Here is a 21,247-nt window from a genome sequence, read left to right on the forward strand (position 1 = left end):
TTTCTTTCAGAGGGTTGGAAGAGTAACATACCTCGCTGGTTCAACCTTCTCATCCACTCTCCGTGTTCGGAATTTCTTATGAGTATCATCTATTTAAGGTGATCAGGTGGCTGGTCTATTGGTGTCTCACCTATGGTCGTCTTCTCGGTGACAGTATGAAGTCTCTTGGTGGTTTATTCCCCATTTTCTATCCCTTCGTCGTTGTTGTTCTGTTTCTGAGTGGGTTTTGTTATTTTGTTCATTGCTGTTGCTTGATTGGCGTCATATGCCGAACACTGTCGCTTCTTGTCATGCGGCATTGGCGGAGCATTTTCATCTTGCATTTAAGGTTGACACTTCTTCGGCCTCGTTTTGCAAGCTTCCTCTCGCATTGTTTTGCTTCTAGCCTGCTCATGTGCCATCTGAGACTGCCTGGTCTCTGGACCAGGTTCTTTCTTTTTTCTCTTCTGCTCATTTTAGGGTGGCCCTTTAAGTCCGTGGTTGTTTCTTGAAGGTGGTGTTTTTGCTTTCTTTGGCCTCTGGGTGTCAGGTGTGTGAGCTTCATGCTCTTCTCCTGTGCTGGGTGTTTTGTTCCTTTGGCCCTGATGCGAGCTTTGTTCAGTACAGCCAGCTCCTTTTCTGGCGAAGAATGAAAAGATGTCCCCTCCAGATGTCGGTGGGCATCTGGAGGGGTCCTTTGGTCATGGATGCTTGGTTGGTTTGGCCAAGGGTGCATCTTGCGCTTTGTCCGGTGGCAACTTTACGCTGCTACCCTCGTGCCACTGGTTCTGTTTCGATGGACTCGTTGTGGGTTGATCTGGTTTCCCAGGTTCCCTGTTCCAGGGCTCATATTTCTCAGGTTGTCCCGAGTGTCAATAAGTCTAGCCAACGTGCGGTCTTCCCTTGTGCCCATGATGTACGTAGGTATGCCGCTCTGGTGGCTGTGTTTGCAAGTGTCTTGGACTGATATTTTTGGGGTGGGGGTTTTGGTGGTCGAACTGTCTTGGCTGCCTGATATCTTGTGACCATTTTGGTCCTCGACAGTCCTATGTGGCCCTTGAATTGTGTGTTGTAGACCTTGTCATCCTCGAATTGATACTTGCTGTGTTGCCTCCTTTTTGGTAGGTGCTCTTTTTGTCCTTCTCGGTGGGTAGATAGCTTCAGGAAACCTTAAGGGGCTTCCCCCAGAAAACCAGTTTTGATTGTTATGAAATGCCAATTTCTGGGTGAGTCCCGGAGGCTCCCCGACACCCTTTTTTTCCCAGGAAGTCCGTGTGTTCCATCATCATAAGAACTGAGGGTGGGGAGAGCTGGCTGACCCTGTCCACCTCCCTCCAAATGAGGGAGGAGGGTGGAGAAAACTAGCATGGGATTAGTTTCTCAAATTTTATGTTTTGTTTTCATTGTTGGAGTTTTTTTTTTTTTTTTTTTTGGCGGCAATTTTTGAGGCTGTGGTCTCATTCTAATCGTGCTGTATTCTGTTTTGCTTGATTAACTTTCTGAGTACCTGGTAGCCCTGATAGTGGTAGACATGATTAACTCTAAATGTAAGATGTTTATATTGCCACTGCTCCCTGGGCCTCTTTGAGGGGGCCAGGTTCTGGTTTGTGGTCCCCAGTAGGCCAATAAATATTCCGCGAATGATGGCACCTTGTAGTATGGCACTGAATAAGTATACTGTACTGTATTAGTTTCAGGGAGCCTCTGGAGCTCGCCAAGAAATTGACATTTCATTACATTCAACACTGGTTTTATTACATTTAACACTTTTTTTTTACTCGACTAAGTAATTGAAATGAAGCATATTTCAATAAACAAAAAGTTTAAGAGAATGCAAGGGTATTATAAAACAGTTTATTCAGATGAAGATTGTAGTCAATAAGAAACCTGTGATTGTTTTTTCTTTGCTAATTCTTAGTTATGTGGAGGAGAGCTTGAATAGACTCTGTAGGACATTTTCAACTTTCAACATACTTCATTGCTTTATTTTCACTTGCAACAGTTAAGTCTGACGCTCCAAAATATGTCAACACAAATGGAAGCAGTACATGGATTGCTTTCTCTGCTACTTTTGGGTAGGAATTGCATATCAAGAGCCAAAATTCTGTGACTGATTTCTCATTGAACATACTTCTTGCCCCCAAATCGGTCTTCAGTTCCAGAAATTATTCCTGACAATAATCGGGACTTTTTTCAATTGACAATTTGAATGGATTTTGCACTAAATCCAACTCGTCGGGAAGTTCATAAAAATATCTTCTTAATTTGTTTTCCAGTGCTGTCGTATGCTACAAAATTAATTTCTTTGCAAATTCTGGAAGCACTTGGTTGTCACCACCACCAATAGGAACAAGAACTGATGAGTTTTTCAAGCATTGCAAATTTTTTTTATCTCTTCCTTTCTCTCCCAATTTTCCAGCTTGCTCATGAAAGCTTTCAAGGAATCAGTGAATTTTGTGATTGTATTCCTTGCTTGCATCTGAAGATTCAGCTTATTCAGTGGCTCAAAAATTTCAACCAAATAGGCAAGGCACATGACCCATTCCTCATCATCCAACTCAATAAAAAAAATTCCATCTCGGCCTGAACTTCAACAAATAATTTGAGGTCCTCTCCAAGTTCAAATACAGTACTCGCTCAATTAAGTTTCCTCTTGAAAGTCGTCGAACATTTATATGGAAAAGAAACAAATGATGACCTGCATCTAAATTGATACATAACTGCTTGAAAAGTAGCCAGTTGAGAACTTATCTGGCAAAATGGAGCTGGAAGTGTTTTTGAGGCTTGTTTCCAGCAGTGGATCATACAATGAATGCCTTCAGCTTTTGAAGCTCACTTGTTTGCACTAACTTGAAATCTAGATTTTCTTCCCAACATAGCTGGTTCTCCATCTGTACAGCACCCATACAGACATTGTCCCACCAAAGATTTTCCTGATTCAAAGAAAAATGAAATATTTTCCAAAATGAGGCCTTGGTAGGTTTTTCAAAAGAACAAAAGAGAAACTCCTCTGTAAATGTACCCGAGTGAACATATCTTGGAAACACCAGGACTGGGAACAAGATGCCACATCGATTAATTCAAGTTACATTGAAAATGAGCCAAATGCTGCAGACTTGATCTCTTTAAACTTTATCTTTGATGTTAATGGCCATGTCACCGATTCTCCTTTGAACAATACTGTTTGATAATGAAATTGCTGCAAGTGCATATTCCCCACACAATCTCTACCATTTTGAGAGTGCACAGTTTGATTAAAGTTTGCCTCAATTGTGTGTGTGTGTGTGTGTGTATTTTGCTATGCTATCTCCAGTGCTGCGATATAACTAGCTTCAGTAACTGGTTAATTTCCTGTTGAATCAAGTTTCATCTTTTTTTGAGAACATTTACAAAACATTCAAAAAAGTTTTTGTCCTTGTGCTGAGATGAACATTCTGCAAATTTTGCTTGAACTTCATTGGTTTTGTTGAATCATTTACAAAGCTTTGCTAGAAATAACACATTGAGGCCTTTCAATTTTCCACCGACAGATTTTGTTGTTGATGGATGTGAATCTATATTCATTATATGAATAATTGTACCATCTTTTTTTTACTCATGATGTTCTCTAAAATCTGTTCATAAAAACAAGAAAAAGTAAAATATAACTGTAAATGGAATATTTTCAGAGATAAAAGTGAAATGTCTTTATTTTTATTTTATTTGTAGTCTATTCTATTTGTAGTCTGTGACATTCAATAAAATGAGCTGTCCTGTTGATTATGTACAATATAGTGGAACCTCAGTTTTTTAATTTTTCGAGCTCAATTTCTTCGAAAAATTTGAGTCGGTATTCGAGGTTTGTTTCGCTACTTGTACAGTAGTTTGTTTAAACACGTACGGGTCGACCACGCACGTGGTTCTGGTGGTGTGGGCAAGGCTCGGTTTACCAGTGTGTTCTGCCCAGTGATGACCGTGCTTGAATTCTTTGTGAAGAATTTCATTGTTTTTGTGCTTTGTTGGTTTCTGAACAAAAAAGTATTATATATCATGCCATGGTTCCCAAGAAAGTCAGTGGTAAAGTTCAACTTAAAAAAATAGTTGTACATACTGTAGTACAAAATATTAGTAGTACAGTGGTGTGGGAAAGTCTGACTCAGAATATTAATAAATATAATCATTAAATTTCATAGCTATGAAGGAGTCCCCTTTTTTATTTAAGAGAAAATAATTAAATAATTAATATTGAGATAAATCCAAGAATCATGCCTATGTATCTTGTAAAAAATGAATAATATAATTCGAGAACATTAACCCTTTTTTCACATTCCACTCAAAACTCCCGTGGGTACATGGGGTTCACATCAGCTTCCTCAGGGCTCTTGTAAACAGACGCCATCTTTAAAATAAATCGTGGTCCACATTCCCGGGTGTGTGAGCCTCGGTACTGAGTGTACCGACGTAACCAAGGCCGACGCATGCAGCATGAGCTCACAGCACTGCTGTTCAGCTTGTGACAACAGCATTGCCTAATAATGTCAAAATATATATATAACTTGTATTAGCCATGATAGTATTACAGAAGAGCCTGTGTGTGATAATAACTGTGTACAATGTTCAAATATTAGTGATTCAATGCTGTTTACGATGTTCACAGCACTAGCCACAGCATCACAGCATTATTTCGTCCATCTAGGAATCTTCAAATGACTTCTTGTTTCTTTACAAAATAATCTTGTAGTCAATTATGTGTATACAGGATTTAGTGACCGGTATTGTGATAACAGCAGGATTGTGGTGATAATAAGCACTGTGCGTAGTATTGTGGTGAGGGAGAGAATAGAGGTAGCCTTACTGTGTGTGGCAGCCACTCTTGTTTTGCTCATCATACTAGCTTAGTGGTTCACTATGGTGAACACATTTGTACATGGGTACATACAATGTGTGTTTATACCCATGTACATATGTGCGTAGTATTGTGGGAGGAGGAATTGTGGTGAGGGAGTGAGGGGAAAGAATCGAGGTAGCCTCACTGTGTGTGTGTGTGTGTGTGTGTGTGTGGCAGTTACTCTTGTTTTGCTCATGATACGAGCTTAGTGGTTCACTATGGTGAACACATTTGTACATGGGTATATACAATGTGTGTATATAGTGTAATAACAGCAACAGGAGTATGTTGGGAGGAGCTATTTTGGTGAGGGAGGTGACGTAATCGTAGCGTCGTTTGCTGGCTGTTGTGTGATTTCTCATGCTGTGTATGGTGGCCACTGTAAAGTTTGGACACAATACCAGCTTACTTGCATAGTTCTGGTGAATAAAACATGTAGATAGGTATACATAACATGTGTAAATAGTGTAATACAAACAATAACAGTGTGGTGGGAGGAGCAATGTTGGCGAGTAAGATGTTGGAGGAGTGAGGGAGAGACTGGATGTTGGAGGAGTGAGGGAGAGACTGGATGTTGGAGGAGTGAGGGAGAGACTGGATGTTGGAGGAGTGGGGGTGTGGCAGCTGACACTCGCGGTGTTGTGTGTGTGTGTGTGTGTGTTGCTGGTGAATGTATATAGTGTGTGATAGTGTATAGTGTTTAAATAGACTATATATACATAAATTAGCATAATACAATGGAAATATGTGCCGAATATGTGTACACGTGTGTCATGCACGTAATAGTGTCTTCGGACAGTATGGATGTTCTACTGCCATAATATAGTGTATGTGTTCATTATACATAGGATTGGCACGTAAAAGCAAATAAAATGTATTTGGAACTGTGTGCAGAAAATGAACAAAAATATATTCGCGGCAACTAGCGCATCCTGCCCCAGGTGCCCTACCAGCCCCGGGAGCATACGTCACGGGCGACCAGGGAATGATGACGTCACGTGTGAACTTACGGACCCCGTAGCAGCCAAAGTACGTACAATTCCGATCTTCTTTTATTATACCCATACTCGGGGAAGGGTTTTTGACACTTTCAAAACAAAGAATTTTTTCCAGAGAATTGATTTCCAGTGCACTGTGGGGTGTCATATTTGGAGGCCATGCAGTTGTGGGGTTATGTGAACTATATATTATTAAAATTATTGAGTCAACTCGCACACACTCTTTGGGGGTTATAATAGTACAAAATAACTAATGCATTAATTGCACAATGAAATAGACGCTAATGCACATCAAGGTATGCCATTAAGATATCAAGAATATCAATAATAATTATGTGGCAAAACATAATTGGTTAGTAAATATGATCATATGTTGAAGATCAAAAATCAACTAAATGTAAGTAAATACTACTAAGAATAAAACAGCTGCTTAGCTGTATTGTAGAAATAGGTGTACACGTAAGGGCAGTCACATTAACTTGCTTGTCGTAACATGCTGTCCTGGAACACGTGTGGAGGGGAATTGTCACTACGGCACAAGCCTTGTCACTACGGCACAAGCCTTGTCACTATGGCACAAGCCTTGTCACTATGGCACAAGCCTTGTCACTATGGCACAAGCCTTGTCACTACGGCACAAGCCTTGTCACTATGGCACAAGCTGAAATCACAGTTAATATGTAAATACCTATACCAAGGTGAATATACAACTATTTCTGAATGAAAGAGTGGAGACACGATCGAGCATAGGATTAACTTTAGTTATTTGGTATTCTCGCGTCCTGACGACAAGCTAGCTATGCATTTGTTATTTAGTGCACTAATAATCAAATATCTGTAGAACTTATCTAAATTACGCTCGCCGGGACGAGTGTCTGGTAGTTGACGGAGTCACTCCTGAACTCTGGTATCCGCTGCAGTAAAGATGAAGTAAATATGGGCCAGTTAATGTGCGAACTCCTAGACACTATCTGGTGTCAGCAATATGGCTGCTGTCGCTCTCCTCCTCCCTCTCCCATCTTGCCCATGCATGCGCAATAGCATGGAGAGATGATACGGAGAATTATTCTCCTAATATATTCGACCAAGCGAGATAATAAGGTTAGGGTTTATTATACAGGAGTTAATATTAATTGCATTCTCGTCATATAATAATTAATATGAAGCGGAGTTCTTATAGATGAAAAGCGAAAGGAGAAATTATGTTCCTCCATGATACTGTGATAACAGCGAGTACTGTTATATAGTGATCTTCAGCTAATAACGCGATAAAATTTGAAAACTGGTTGACACAGTATCGGTTAATAATTCTTAGGAAAGAATACCGATATGAAGGGAGAATAGAACTTAATTCTCAGAAATGTAGATGTTATCTTTCCCTCTGCTGAGTTGTTAGACGCAACCATGCCATGAAGTAGGAAAGATTTGGCAAAATAATTACGCAGTAGGAGAGGAATTAATATTGTTAATCTACAAGTTAGTAATATTAGTAAATTATGATTGTTTGTACAAGGATGATCCATTGAAGTACTAAAAATGATGAATAAGTGTTGGATATTTCCAACAAGTAGTACCTCAGCTTACAAATTTAATCTGTTCCCAGAGATGGTTCGTAAGTTGAAAATTCGTAAACTGAAGGGAATTTTCCCCATAAGAAATAATGTAAATTGAATTAATCCATTCCAGATTTCCCCCAAAATTAACTTCAAAGTAAATTTTATACCTAATTCACCTAAATCTTTAGTACTAAAGTATGTACAAGTTATTGCTTACCTTTACTGATGACTCTTGTTGGTGTATGGAAGACGTTGAGGGAGGGGAGAGATGTTAGTGTTTGGAAGGGGAGTTCCCTTTCATTATAACATCAGGCAGTGATAACTTCTCTGGGGTACACTCTTTGGCACGTTTTGCCTGCATACCACTAGGACCTGCTTGTGGCTCGCTGCTTGTTTTTCTTACTAAAAATCTGTCTAGTGACACTTGTTTTCCCCTACATTGTAACACTTGTCTGAAGTGAGATCACATTGTCATTAAAAAGGTTAACACAATGGCCTACTACAGCTTGCTCTGGGTGAATTAATAAAAAAAAATTCAACATCTTCAAGTGTTTGCGTTTTTTGTTTCGTGATTGTTGATACGCCTTTTGCCACTTTAGCACTCATAATGTCCATTTTTTTTTTTTTAGCAATTACAGTGCATATAGTTGACATTGATTTGTTGTACTGTCTAGCTAGTTCAACAACCCATGAATCATTTTCATGTTTACTAATGATCTCATGTTTTTTCCTCTATGGTCATTATCACACATGATTTCTTGGCTTGAACCTTACCACTGGCTTTCTTGGGACCCATGGCGAGATATATAATAGTAGCTTTTATGTTCAAATATCCAAAAATCCAAACACTGAAATTCTTTGCAAAGAATTCAGGCGCGATTGTCACTAGGCGTGATGCACTGGTAAACTGAGACGCGGTCGCCGTACCACCACCACGTGTATCAACAAACTTCATTTCTCAAGGCAAAGTTCGTAGCCCGATTCAGATTTTACGAAGAAATTGGGCTCGTAACCCAAAAAGTTTGTAAAGAGGGGTATTCATAAGATGAGGTGTCTACTATGTATAAAAAGTATTTTTAAGTTAATATTTTTTGGGGTGTGGAACGGATTACAGTACAGTAATTCAATTTTAATTATTTCTTGTGGGAAAATTTGTTTCAGTTTTCGAACCGTCTCTGGGAACGGATTAAATTAGAAAACGGAAGTACCAATGTATATAGAATTACAGTTTGTAGAAAGATAAGTATTATAACAGGGTGTCTGTGATCCTATAACTTCCCCCCCTTCCTCACCCACTGCAAAAAACACACACACTAAAATTCCCCCCCCCCCCCCCTGGGAAATTCCCCTATGGTTGAGAACCTCTGGGCTAGGTGGGTCAATAAACAGGTAGATCTTGCTCCTCTGTAGTCACAGATAGGTTAGCACTGCCCACCTCTTCCACCACCACCCGTCACGATCCACCTCCACCCGTCACGATCCACCTCCACCCGTCACGATCCACCTCCACCCGTCACGATCCACCTCCACCCGTCACGATCCACCTCCACCCGTCACGATCCACCTCCACCCGTCACGATCCACCTCCACCCGTCACGATCCACCTCCACCCGTCACGATCCACCTCCACCCGTCACGATCCACCTCCACCCGTCACGATCCACCTCCACCCGTCACGATCCACCTCCACCCGTCACGATCCACCTCCACCCGTCACGATCCACCTCCACCCGTCACGACCCACCTCCACCCGTCACGACCCACCTCCACCCGTCACGACCCACCTCCACCCGTCACGACCCACCTCCACCCGTCACGACCCACCTCCACCCGTCACGACCCACCTCCACCCGTCACGACCCACCTCCACCCGTCACGACCCACCTCCACCCGTCACGACCCACCTCCACCCGTCACGACCCACCTCCACCCGTCACGACCCACCTCCACCCGTCACGACCCACCTCCACCCGTCACGACCCACCTCCACCCGTCACATATCTTAACCCTTACACTGCTCAGGGGTCCTTGGGACATTTACACCCCTGTGCGCAAGAAAAAAAAAATTCAAAAAATTTTTTTCTTCTTCTAAACATGTTAATTTGTGTCCCCTGAGCACGGAAAAAATAAAAAAAAAATCGTAGGTGACATATTTTGGGCGCAATTGACCGAGGAAGTCTGGCAAAAAGTGGGGGTTGACAGAGCAGTCGTCAGACCCGGTCAGCGTCACCCGCGTTGACAGATGGGAGTTGCCACAAAGATGATATTACCTAATTGTTTCAATGTCTCCGATTGATTTTTTCTTAGTTTTTTTGCAGTAATATTATTCAATAGTGTGTATTGTAATATATTTATATAATAAAAGTGGTTAATAATCGCTATACTCAAAAGTATGATGTGCATATTAGTGATTCAATTATGTTTATATAACAATAAACAAATAGTTTTGCTGCTATTACACTCTATACACAGGTTATATATAAGTTTTGGCATGTTTTGGTCACCATAACGAACCACTAAGTTGGTATTGAGAGTCGAAAAGCAACGAGGAGTTACCGCCACACACCAGCCAGCCACTGCTGCCACTCCCTCAACACACGCACTAAACTTTCTCCCCCAACAATACCATTTGTGGTGTTATTACACTATATACAGACGTTATATATAAGTACGTGTATATTTTGTTCACCACAACTGTACAGCTAAGCTGATATAGTTAGTTCAGGCACTAAGAGTCGTCGCTATACACAGTTGGCGGCTGGCGGCTCCCTCACTCTTTCAAGGTCACACACACTAAACTTTCTCCCCCAACAATACCTTTTGCAGTGTTATTACCCTATATACACATATTATATATAAATATCTACATGTTTTATGCACCGTAACTGTACACCTAAGCTTGTAGTGCGCCCAAAGAGCATAGTGGCCACCCTCTAAACAGCTTGACAAATCGTGCAGACGACGTCACCTCCGTCACCCAAATGGCTCCTCCCAGCATAATCCTTTTGCTGTTATTACACTAATACACACATTATATATAAGTATCTACATTTGTGTTCACCATAGAGAACCACTGACCTGGTATGGTGAATGCAAACAATAACGGGTGGCCACACAGTCAGTAAACGATGCTGTCTCCCTCCGTCTCTCAGCATCACTCCTCTCACAGCGCTAATTATTACAACAATCCTGCTATTATCACAACCCTGGTTATTTATATCACAGTCATTGGTCATCTGTAATATTGTCATCACTAAATAATAACAATTATATATGTATTTTGACATTTTTCGGCGATGCTGTGGTCACAAGCTGAACATCAATGCTGTTCGCTCATGCTGCGTGCGCCGGCCTTGGTTGCTCCAACAGTACTGTGCCTCTCACACCTGAGAATATTGCCCACGATTTTTTTTAAAAATGGCATCTGTTTACAAGAGCCCTGAGGAAGCTACTGTGAACCCCGTGTAGCCGCGGGCCATTTGAATCAGGCCTGGCACCCTATGGCGTATATATACGCCATGCGCACCATGGGACATGTTACTCAGGGCGTATATATACGCCATGCGCAGTTTAAGGGTTAAGAAGCACATCATCAAACTAGAAATGGTGTAAAGACATGCCACTAGGTGGCTCCCAGAACTGAAGGACAAGAGCTACAAGGAGTGGTTAGAGGCATTAAATATGACAAAACTAGAAGATGGAACAGGAATCAATAAAACTGATAGGGCAAAATTCCTGAGACCTGAAACTTCAAGAACAAGAAATCATACTAAACACAGCTTCCGAAGAAACGTAAGAAAATTCACTTTCACAAACAGTGGTAGACGGCTGGAACAAGTTAGGTGAGAAGGTGGTAGAGGCCAAAACCGTCGGTAATTTCAACGGGTTATATGACAAAGTGTGCTGGGAAGACGGGACACCACAAGCATAGCTCTCGTCCTGTAACTACACTTGGGTAATTACACACACACACACACACACACACACACACACACACACACACACACACACACACACACACACACACACACACACACACACACACACACACAGGTGGGAGGTGAAGCTGGAGGAGGCAGAAGTCACACTGCAGCAAGCTCCTGGAAATATCGAATTACCTAAGTATTGGGAACAGGTTGAGGGCTACAGTGGTGTCCCAGGTTACATAAAGGTTCAGGGAAGAGTAAAAGCAAATAAAATACAATAAACAAGTAAAACTGAGTGAAAATAGCCAAGTGGAAAAGTTTGTTTTGGTCTAGAACAAAATCAAAGATGGCCGCCGCCACCACCCCCACTGAGAAGGTAGACACACCATCAGATGATGGTTTCAAAGGATTCTCAACACAAGATATAAGGAAAGGAGGTGTTCTTGGCAGGTTAGAGATAATTGAGGACATGCAAAAGAAGTATGAAGAAAAAGTGCTTAAATTAGAAGAGGACAATGGAACTCTTTGGAGTGAGCTATGCACTCTAAAAGGGAGTATGCTTCAACAAGGTAAGATTATTACTGCATTAACAGACAAGGTAACAAATCAGGAGGAGCAAATCAAGGAACTTGTGAAAGAGAATGAGGCATGGAAAGTGAAGTGTGGTGACTTTGAAGAAATAAACAAGATAGACTCATATGGTGAACAACTCCAAGCAAGCCTAAGGGCTAACATAGTTAGGTAAGGATCTCCAACTGGAAACTTCACTGTCAACTCACATAGAGGAGGTGAATAAAGAACTAGAAAAGTATAAAGAAGAAATAAAAGCGACATATGCTGAAGTTGTAAAAGAGAAAGAGACTATCAAAGAAGTGTGTTCGGAAGTCAAAACCAGAAATGACCAACAAGAAGCAGAAATTAGGCAAGCAATTAGGAAAGAACTGGTTACCAACAGTAAACTGGTACAAAACACTGCAGATAGAACTAAGTCCATAATCATTTTTGGATGTTTAGAGAAGGAAATTTCATCTAGGGTGGACCGAGCGGCAGAAGAGATGAAAATCATAGAGAAAATAGTAGGTTTAGGAGAAGGCTCAAAGGAAAATGTCAGTGATTTTAGAAGAATAGGAAAATATGAGAAAGAAAAGAACCGCCCCTTAAGGGTGACGTTTAATGGTGTGAAAAACATGATGGAAGTGCTAAGAAATGCCAGGAAACTGCAGAGTGATGAGGTTGGCAAATTTTGGTCAATAAGACAAGACCTCTCCAAGGAAGACAGAGAAAAGCTGAAAATGAACTTAATTGAGGCAAAACGTCTAAATGGGGATAGAAATGAAGAAGACAGAAATTCTTTTTTTTACAAAGTGACAGGGACTGGAAAGCTTGTGAAATGGTACATAAAAACAAAGCAACAAGATCAGTAGTGGAAGGGGGAGTAAAGAGCAAAGGAAAAGGGAACATGTTCCTGAAAATTGTATATACCAACATAGATGGAGTGAGGTCAAAAACTTTGGAGTTGCAAGATATAATCCAGCTTAGGGTCCCAGATATTGTTGCATTATCAGAAACGAAACTTGAAGGAAATATAATAAATGAAGTCATATTCCCAAGAGGCTACTCAGTTTGGAGACGTGACAGGAAAACTAGGAAGGGAGGAGGAGTGGCTGTACTGGTGAAAAAACACCTGAAGGTAAAAGAGTTAATATTTGAAAACCCTCGAGATATTGACATAATGGCATTGCAGGTCTGGAATCAGGATGATAACCTGATAATTGTAAATACCTACAGCCCACCAGCAAGCAACACGTGGACAAAGGAAGAACTGGATGACAAACGAGAGGGCCTCATAATGGTCATGAGAGATATTATTGTACAAGCAGATAAAGATAAATCACGACTGTTGATACTGGGGGACTTCAACTTTAGAGCAATAGACTGGGAGGCCTATGAAGCAAGAACGGAGGACTTTTGGACATGCAGATTTGTGAACCTCATTCTGGAGACATTCTTGTATCAACACATAAAGCAAGCCACAAGAATGAGGGAAGGAGATGTACCGTCAGTACTGGATCTAGTATTCACCAGGAAAGAAGAAGAGATTTTTGACATCCAGTACCTTCCTCCCTTGGGAAAGAGTGATCACGTCCTGTTAGACATTAAATATGCTTTAAGATATCATCTAGAAGAAAATGGGGACATTGAAACAGTTGATAAACTCGATTTAAAGAGAGGCAACTATGGGGAACTTCGAAATTTTTTTAATGAGTGTAATTGGACAGAATTGTTGCTAGGCAGGGAAGTAAATGAAATGTATGCCAAATTTTTAAAACTATACGAGGAAGGCACACAAACATTCATACCAAAACAGAGATGCAGGACCAGAAAACAGGATTGGTTCGACAGAAATTGTGAGAGGGCAAGAGACCAAAAGACACAAAAATGGAATCAGTATAGGAAGAGGCCAAACCCCCAAACATACCAGCGATACAAAGATGCGAGAAACAACTATACAGCAGTAAGGAGAGAGGCAGAAAGAAATTTTGAAAAAGGGATAGCAGATAAATGTAAAACAGAACCGGGCCTATTCTACAAATTCATAAACAACAAATTGCAGGTAAAGGATAATATCCAGAGGTTGAAAATGGGAAACAGATTCACGGAAAATGAAAAGGAAACGTGTGAAACATTAAATGAAAAGTTCCAAAGTGTGTTTGTACAAAATGAAATCTTCAGAGAACCAGACACAATAAGAATTCCAGAGAACAACATAGAGCGGATAGAGGTGTCTAGAGATGAAGTGGAAAATATGCTAAAGGAGCTCGGGAGGAACAAAGCAGCTGGCCCAGATGGCGTTTCACCATGGGTTCTGAGAGAATGTGCATCTGAGCTCAGCATTCCACTTCACCTGATCTTTCAGGCATCCCTGTGTACAGGAATCGTAGCAGACGTGTGGAAACAGGCTAACATAGTTCCAATCTACAAAAGTGGCAGCAGGGAAGACCCCCTCAATTATAGACCTGTATCATTGACAAGTGTAATAGTGAAAGTATTGGAAAAGCTAATCAAAACTAAATGGGTAGAACACCTGGAGAGAAATGATATAATATCAGACAGACAGTATGGTTTTCGATCAGGAAGATCCTGTGTATCGAATTTACTCAGTTTCTATGATCGGGCCACAGAGATATTACAGGAAAGAGATGGCTGGGTTGACTGCATCTATCTGGACCTAAAAAAGGCTTTCGACAGAGTTCCACATAAGAGGTTGTTCTGGAAACTGGAAAATATTGGAGGGGTGACAGGTAAGCTTCTATCATGGATGAAAAATTTTCTGACTGATAGAAAAATGAGGGCAGTAATCAAAGGCAATGTATCGGAATGGAGAAATGTCACAAGTGGAGTACCACAGGGTTCAGTTCTTGCACCAGTGATGTTTATTGTGTACATAAATGATCTACCAGTTGGTATACAGAATTATATGAACATGTTTGCTGATGATGCTAAGATAATAGGAAGGATAAGAAATTTAGATGATTGTCATGCCCTTCAAGAAGACCTGGACAAAATAAGTATATGGAGCACCACCTGGCAAATGGAATTTAATGTTAATAAATGTCATGTTATGGAATGTGGAATAGGAGAACATAGACCCCATACAACCTATATATTATGTGAGAAATCTTTAAAGAATTCTGATAAAGAAAAAGATCTAGGGGTGGTTCTAGATAGAAAACTATCACCTGAGGACCACATAAAGAATATTGTGCAAGGAGCCTATGCGATGCTTTCTAATTTCAGAATTGCATTTAAATACATGGATGGCAATATACTAAAGAAATTGTTCATGACTTTTGTTAGGCCAAAGCTAGAATATGCAGTTGTTGTGTGGTGCCCATATCTTAAGAAGCACATCAACAAGCTGGAAAAGGTGCAAAGACATGCTACGAAGTGGCTCCCAGAACTGAAGGGCAAGAGCTACGAGGAGAGGTTGGAAGCATTAAACATGCCAAAACTAGAAGACAGAAGAAAAAGAGGTGATATGATCACTACGTACAAAATAGTAACAGGAATTGATAAAATCGACAGGGAAGGATTCCTGAGACCTGGCACTTCAAGAACAAGAGGTCATAGATTTAAACTAGCTAAACACAGATGCCGAAGAAATATAAGAAAATTCACCTTCGCAAATAGTGGTAGACGGTTGGAACAAGTTAAGTGAGAAGGTGGTGGAGGCCAAGACCGTCAGTAGTTTCAAAGCGTTATATGACAAAGAGTGCTGGGAAGACGGGACACCACGAGCGTAGCTCTCATCCTGTAACTACACTTAGGTAATTACACTTAGGTAATTACACACACACACACGAAGTCCTTCATGAAACGGATATGGAAAAAGATCTAGGAGTTGATATCATGCCAAACCTGTCTCCTTAAGCCCACATAAAAAGAATAACATTTGCAGCGTATGCAAGGCTGACTAACATCAGGACTGCCTTCAGGAACCTGTGTAAGGCATCCTTCAAAACCTTGTATACCACATATGTAAGACCAATCTTGGAGTGTGCAGTCCCGGCATGGAGCCTGTGCCTTGTCAAGCACAAGGTGAAGCTGGAAAACATTCAGAGGTATGCCACTAGGCTAGTCCTAGAACTAAGAGACCTGAGTTATGAGGAAAAACTGCGTGAAATGCACCTCACATTGCTGGAAGACAGGAGAGATTGGGGAGACATGATCACTACCTACAAAATTCTCAGAGGAATTGACAGGGTAAATAAAGATAAACTGTTTAACACATGTGGTACGTGAACAAGGGACACAGGTGAAAACTAAGTACCAAAATGAGCCACAGGGACATTAGAAATAACTTTTTCAGTGTCAGAGTAGTTAAGATAGAATGCATTAGGCAGTAATGTTGTGGAGGCATACTCCATACAGTTTCAAATGTACTGTAGATATAACCGAGCCCAGTAGGCTCAGGAATCTGTACACCAGTGGATTGACAGTCGAGAGGGGAAGCAAATAGCCAGAGCTCAACCCCCGAAAGCACAACTAGGCGAGTATAGCACAACACAACACACACAACACCATTCATCACGACAGCACAACCTTCATCGCCATCTCAACCATATTCATAACCATCATTACCACCACCACTGCTGCCACATTCATCATCACCACCTCTTTTGCTTCCATCTCCAGCCTGCTCATTACAACAATTTCTCTTTTTCACTCTCCTGTGCTTATAACACCAGCTCATACATGTACAGTACGTCCTGTATTCATTCCACCACCCAGTTTTTTTTTTTTTTTTCCTCGCCGATATATACCAGCCTGGAAATACAGCTATCTCGGTGCCCCTCGTGCAAGCAAAACAACTAGCCATGTTTCCTCTGTTCTTTGTGCTGTTCTCATTGTACTCCCCTTACTGATTATACTCTGTTGTACTCATTACAACACCTTGTGTGTCCCCCTGGATATGTTGGCCTGGAGATACTTCTCAGTCCCTCTCATGTGAGGACCAACTGTTGCTTTCCAGTTTTGGAGAAAGCTTTCCATTTTCCTAGAAGTGGGAAATGGGGTCTAGATACATGTATATCTGCACACAAAGATGCTTAACATTTCACTGTTGATTACTCAATACTTTTTATTTACAGAGCCCTGCTAACAATCCTAAGTGTTAGATGTATGTGTTGTTTGTATAGACAGAAAGGTTTTAAATTACAGTATAGGTATTACTTCACACAGTACTGTATGCAGCAAGACCATTATCAATGAAATGGCCAAAATATTATGATCCTTGTATTGGTGCATTTTTGAAGCAGTGACTAAGACCTGAACATATGATTTTGTAGACAATGGTGTCTTCACTAAAAAGAATACAAAGCAGGAATGTTGAAAATGGAAAGGATTTATATAATTAAGGCTTACAGTCCAACAATTATATTAATAAAATTTGATATGCAATTGCAAAGTTTGCTGATCATTTCAAATATGTATACAATACAGTTAACTAATTAAAGTTTTTTACAGTTGTCCATACCAAGATGTTCTGTCTGTTTTGGCCGAGTCTTCTATGCAAATGTAATTTATTTTCCCATGTTTTTATTAATTGATGGACAGATTCCAGAGTTAATTATTTTTATCAAGTGTTATTTTATATGAAGAATGGTTATTAGTGTTCTCTTGTCAAGTTGTGTTACCACAGGTCTCGCTTGCAAAGTATATGTCTGGGTCATTTGATCTTCCTCAAGCCATTATTGCCTCATAATCCATCAAATTCTGCAGTGTTTAGTCATCTTTGTTTTTGTAATGCTCAAGATAATGCTTTTTATTATAATTCTAAAACCTTTTGTGTGTGTGTATATGTGATGCTCATGTTAGGTATAGCTACTGGATGTCTGATGTATCTAATTTGTTTTATTGTATAATGCTGCACATGATTAAATTTTTTAAGCTGAAGTTCAACTTTTTAATATTTTTTTTTAATTTATCACTAATGACCAATTAACTTTTTTTAATATTGAGATTAATTATTTAAAATGTTTGAATAATTGTACTTATTTTCAAGAGTTGATTCCAATAATGGCTTGCTTAATAAGCTGCTCATGACAGTGTTTATTAATAAAATACTGAACAGTATACAGTATTACCATAAATATGGGAAGAAAGACTTTCCCATTCCATATCTTGGTAAGCTGATTTAATGTGTTTGGTTTAAATTATATTTTCTGCCTGTTTAAATCAAATGAATCAGTCATATAATTGATTGTGAGCCTCACTCCTTTCTTACGATTCCACCGTCATGACTCCTTTCAGGCGGACCAGGAGGGCTGCCAGTCGTTTGTTTAGCCGTAGGAAGGGAGATACATCGTAAGTTACTCAGAGCCATCTCATTCTTTCTCTCTTGCTACTTCTCTCCAGCATTTTAAAGAAGTTTGTTGTTTTTATTTTAATGTTATCAGTGAATATTTAATCTACATTTTATTTTTACTCCATAGTTTGGGAAAATTTACATTTAAAATGACTATCGTACTGGAAACGTTTTCCTTTGCATAAAGCTAACATAGATGAATTGTAAAAGTTTTCCTAGGCTGAAATTCCTAATTTTGAAACCTGGTTGATTTGATTTACTCCGGCAACCATGCGTCATATCTCCCGATTTTACCTGAATGAGCAGAAACCTTGTTTTCCATTTGACAAATTCTAGCACGTCACAGATTAAATACATTTAATAGATTAGGTTTTACTCTTTCATTTTAATAATTTTTATAATGAAGTTAATCTGGGTTTTGGGTGTAACACCAGTTGTCTGGTGTTGGTCTTCAAAGGTTATCTAAGCAGATAGCACCTAAGTAACGTAATTTTATGTGTGTAGAGTGAGGGTTTTTATAGCCATTCAGTTGAGGAATTACATTACTGTACAATATTTCATTATGGCAAAAACAAATGTAGGTTTATGAAGGTTAATTCAGTTGCAAAGTTTGTTTTAAAGCTTTTTATTGTTTTGCATCTGACATTTGTCATTTAATGTATGTTTATAATAAAGGACAGTGTTGTTCAGAATTATAGGTTTTTATTTATTAGCCAGAATATCGGCACAAGGTCAAATTATTAATAGCTATACAATATTATATGTCAGGGTGATGGGGCAGAAAATATTAATAATTAATGATAAGGCACTGGATACAAATGTGTAGCCTAATGTAGAAATGTTTAAAATAAGATGAGAGAGCTGTAGTGTATATGCATGGCACAGTGAGGCAGTTGTATTGGTAACAAAAATTAATTAGTTTTGCAAAGTTGAAATGATAGAATGCAGCTTATATTTTGAGTTTTCAACTTAAGTAGCATTTTGGGTTAAACACAACTAGTATATACATATATGTTTTATAGAATACTTTAGACATTGGAAGAGAGATTAGATACATGTACAGGTACCTATAGAACTTATCACAAAGGTGAAATACTTTTCTGTTAATTACCTACAGGTGACTCACAATATTAATAAGTATTGTAGATATATTTATGGAAATTTATATTTTTAGGAATATTTTAAATGTCCAAATACTTTTTGGGTGAGGGTAAAAAGTGAGAGCAGGTTTAAATGATGCTTAATGTATAGGAGTGACTGATATATTTTTATTAGACCAGTGAGACATTTAAAATTGTTTTGATAAAGTGTGCTTGTGGAGCTGAAGACTAGAAATTAAAAAATGGGGAAGAGATGGAGATGGTATATGAATTCTGTATTGTATGTTCATCTTAAGTTTGTAATTAGCCAATTTAGTAATAGAGAAATTAAGAATAGAGCAAATGAAGTAAGAGATGTTTTGAAATCCACAGTACAGTACATAGATGGAATGACAATTTAATGTAGAATATATTGAGACTAAAGTTAAAAAATATTATTTTAAATTGTTGCTATGAACATCAAAAGAAAGATAAAAGTTCTAAATATCTTTTAAAGTATAATCCAGGAAATAGTAATATTAAGAAGTGGCTTTAAACAGAGTACATAAGTCCAATAGTGTAGAGATTGAAGTGCAAAATCAAAAATAGACTTTTTCAAGATGACACCTTAGACAAAATATTATCTTGGATCAGGTTTACTTCTGGCTTTGTGTTTTTATCTCTACAACATTTGATCTTTTCACATGTCTTGATATAAATGAAGAGTGCATTGTATGTTCAGTACAGGACAGTAAAAGCTGTAGGTGTTGATAAATTTATGCAGTTGTAGGGAGGTGAGCAAGAAGTAACCCCTGTATGAAATTAATCATGTTGATTGACCTGATAAAATACCTGATAAGCCTAAGTATTATCAGGAGGGGAAGTAAAGAGAGCAACATGACAGCACTCTCCACATGACTTGGGGTCAAAGATGTCACTGACCCAATGGGCAGCATGGCAGAGGCAGAACAAGTGAGCATCACCAAATGGCATGACGATGTGCACCCTTTAAACTCGCATATAGCGAGAGTGAGCTCATAAGGAATATACATGGCCAATGAGCTCGCAGGGGAGTACCAGGGCCTTATGAATTTATAAATGACATCCATAAATCCTTATGGATTTATTAATGACATCCAAGCTCCAGATATAACCGATATTAACACGAACCCAAAAGACTGTGACAACATGCCCATGCACTCAGCCCCCTGGTTCTGACTCGTGGAATTCAATATTCATAAAAAAATGTAAAGTACCAATAGCACAAACACTCAGTATAATATGGAGAAAGAGCCTGGTTACAGGGGAGATACCGGTAGCACTTAAATCAGCAAATATAGCTCCTCTGCACAAGGGAGGCAGTAAAGCTCTGGCAAAAAATTATAGACCAGCTGCACTAACATCACACACATAAGTTTTTGAAAGCGTGATTACAAATCCATTTCCAGTTTTATGGAAAATAATGAACTTCACAACCCATGACAACATGGATTTAGAGCGTGAAGATCCTGTCTGTCGGTTACTCAGCCACTATGACTGGATCACAGAAGCAAAATGCAGGTGTTGTATACACAGACTTTGCAAATGCATTTGATAAATGTGACCATGGAGTGATAGTGCATAAAATGAGATCAATAGGAATAACGGGTATGGTGGGGCATTGGATTTTCAACTTTGTCAAACAGAATGAAGAGTGACGGTTAATCAAGTAAGATAAGGCCCAAGTGCAGTGAAAAGCTCTGTACCTCAGAGCACAGTCCTTGCCACTGCTATATCTCATTCTTATCTCGGGTGTAGACAAAAATACTAGTCACTGCTTCGTGTCATCCTTTGCAGATACAAAAATCAGCATGAAAATTGCCACTGTAGAAGACACTGAAAAATTACAGATGGATATAAATAGTCTTTGATTGGGCAACTGTAAATAATATGATGTTTAATGGTGATAAGTTCCAGGTAATGAGGTACGGTGGA

The 21,247-nt window shown here is 39.5% G+C and overlaps 1 protein-coding gene across 3 annotated transcripts in view; it reads left to right on the forward strand.

Annotated features, from left to right (window-relative positions):
- LOC123759451 (proteasome activator complex subunit 4) overlaps window positions 1-21,247 on the forward strand; it is a 129,545-nt gene that overhangs the window by 7,244 nt on the left and 101,054 nt on the right. For 2 of the 3 annotated variants that reach the window (XM_045744537.2, XM_045744540.2), the window contains one exon: window positions 18,140-18,193. The exons of the other annotated variant lie outside the window; for it this stretch is intronic. In XM_045744537.2, the coding sequence (XP_045600493.2) occupies window positions 18,140-18,193 (54 nt within the window). The remainder of the gene's footprint in view (window positions 1-18,139; window positions 18,194-21,247) is intronic. 3 annotated transcript variants of the gene reach the window in all.

Source organism: Procambarus clarkii, chromosome 32 (assembly GCF_040958095.1).
Source record: "Procambarus clarkii isolate CNS0578487 chromosome 32, FALCON_Pclarkii_2.0, whole genome shotgun sequence".
Lineage (NCBI taxonomy): Eukaryota > Metazoa > Arthropoda > Malacostraca > Decapoda > Cambaridae > Procambarus > Procambarus clarkii.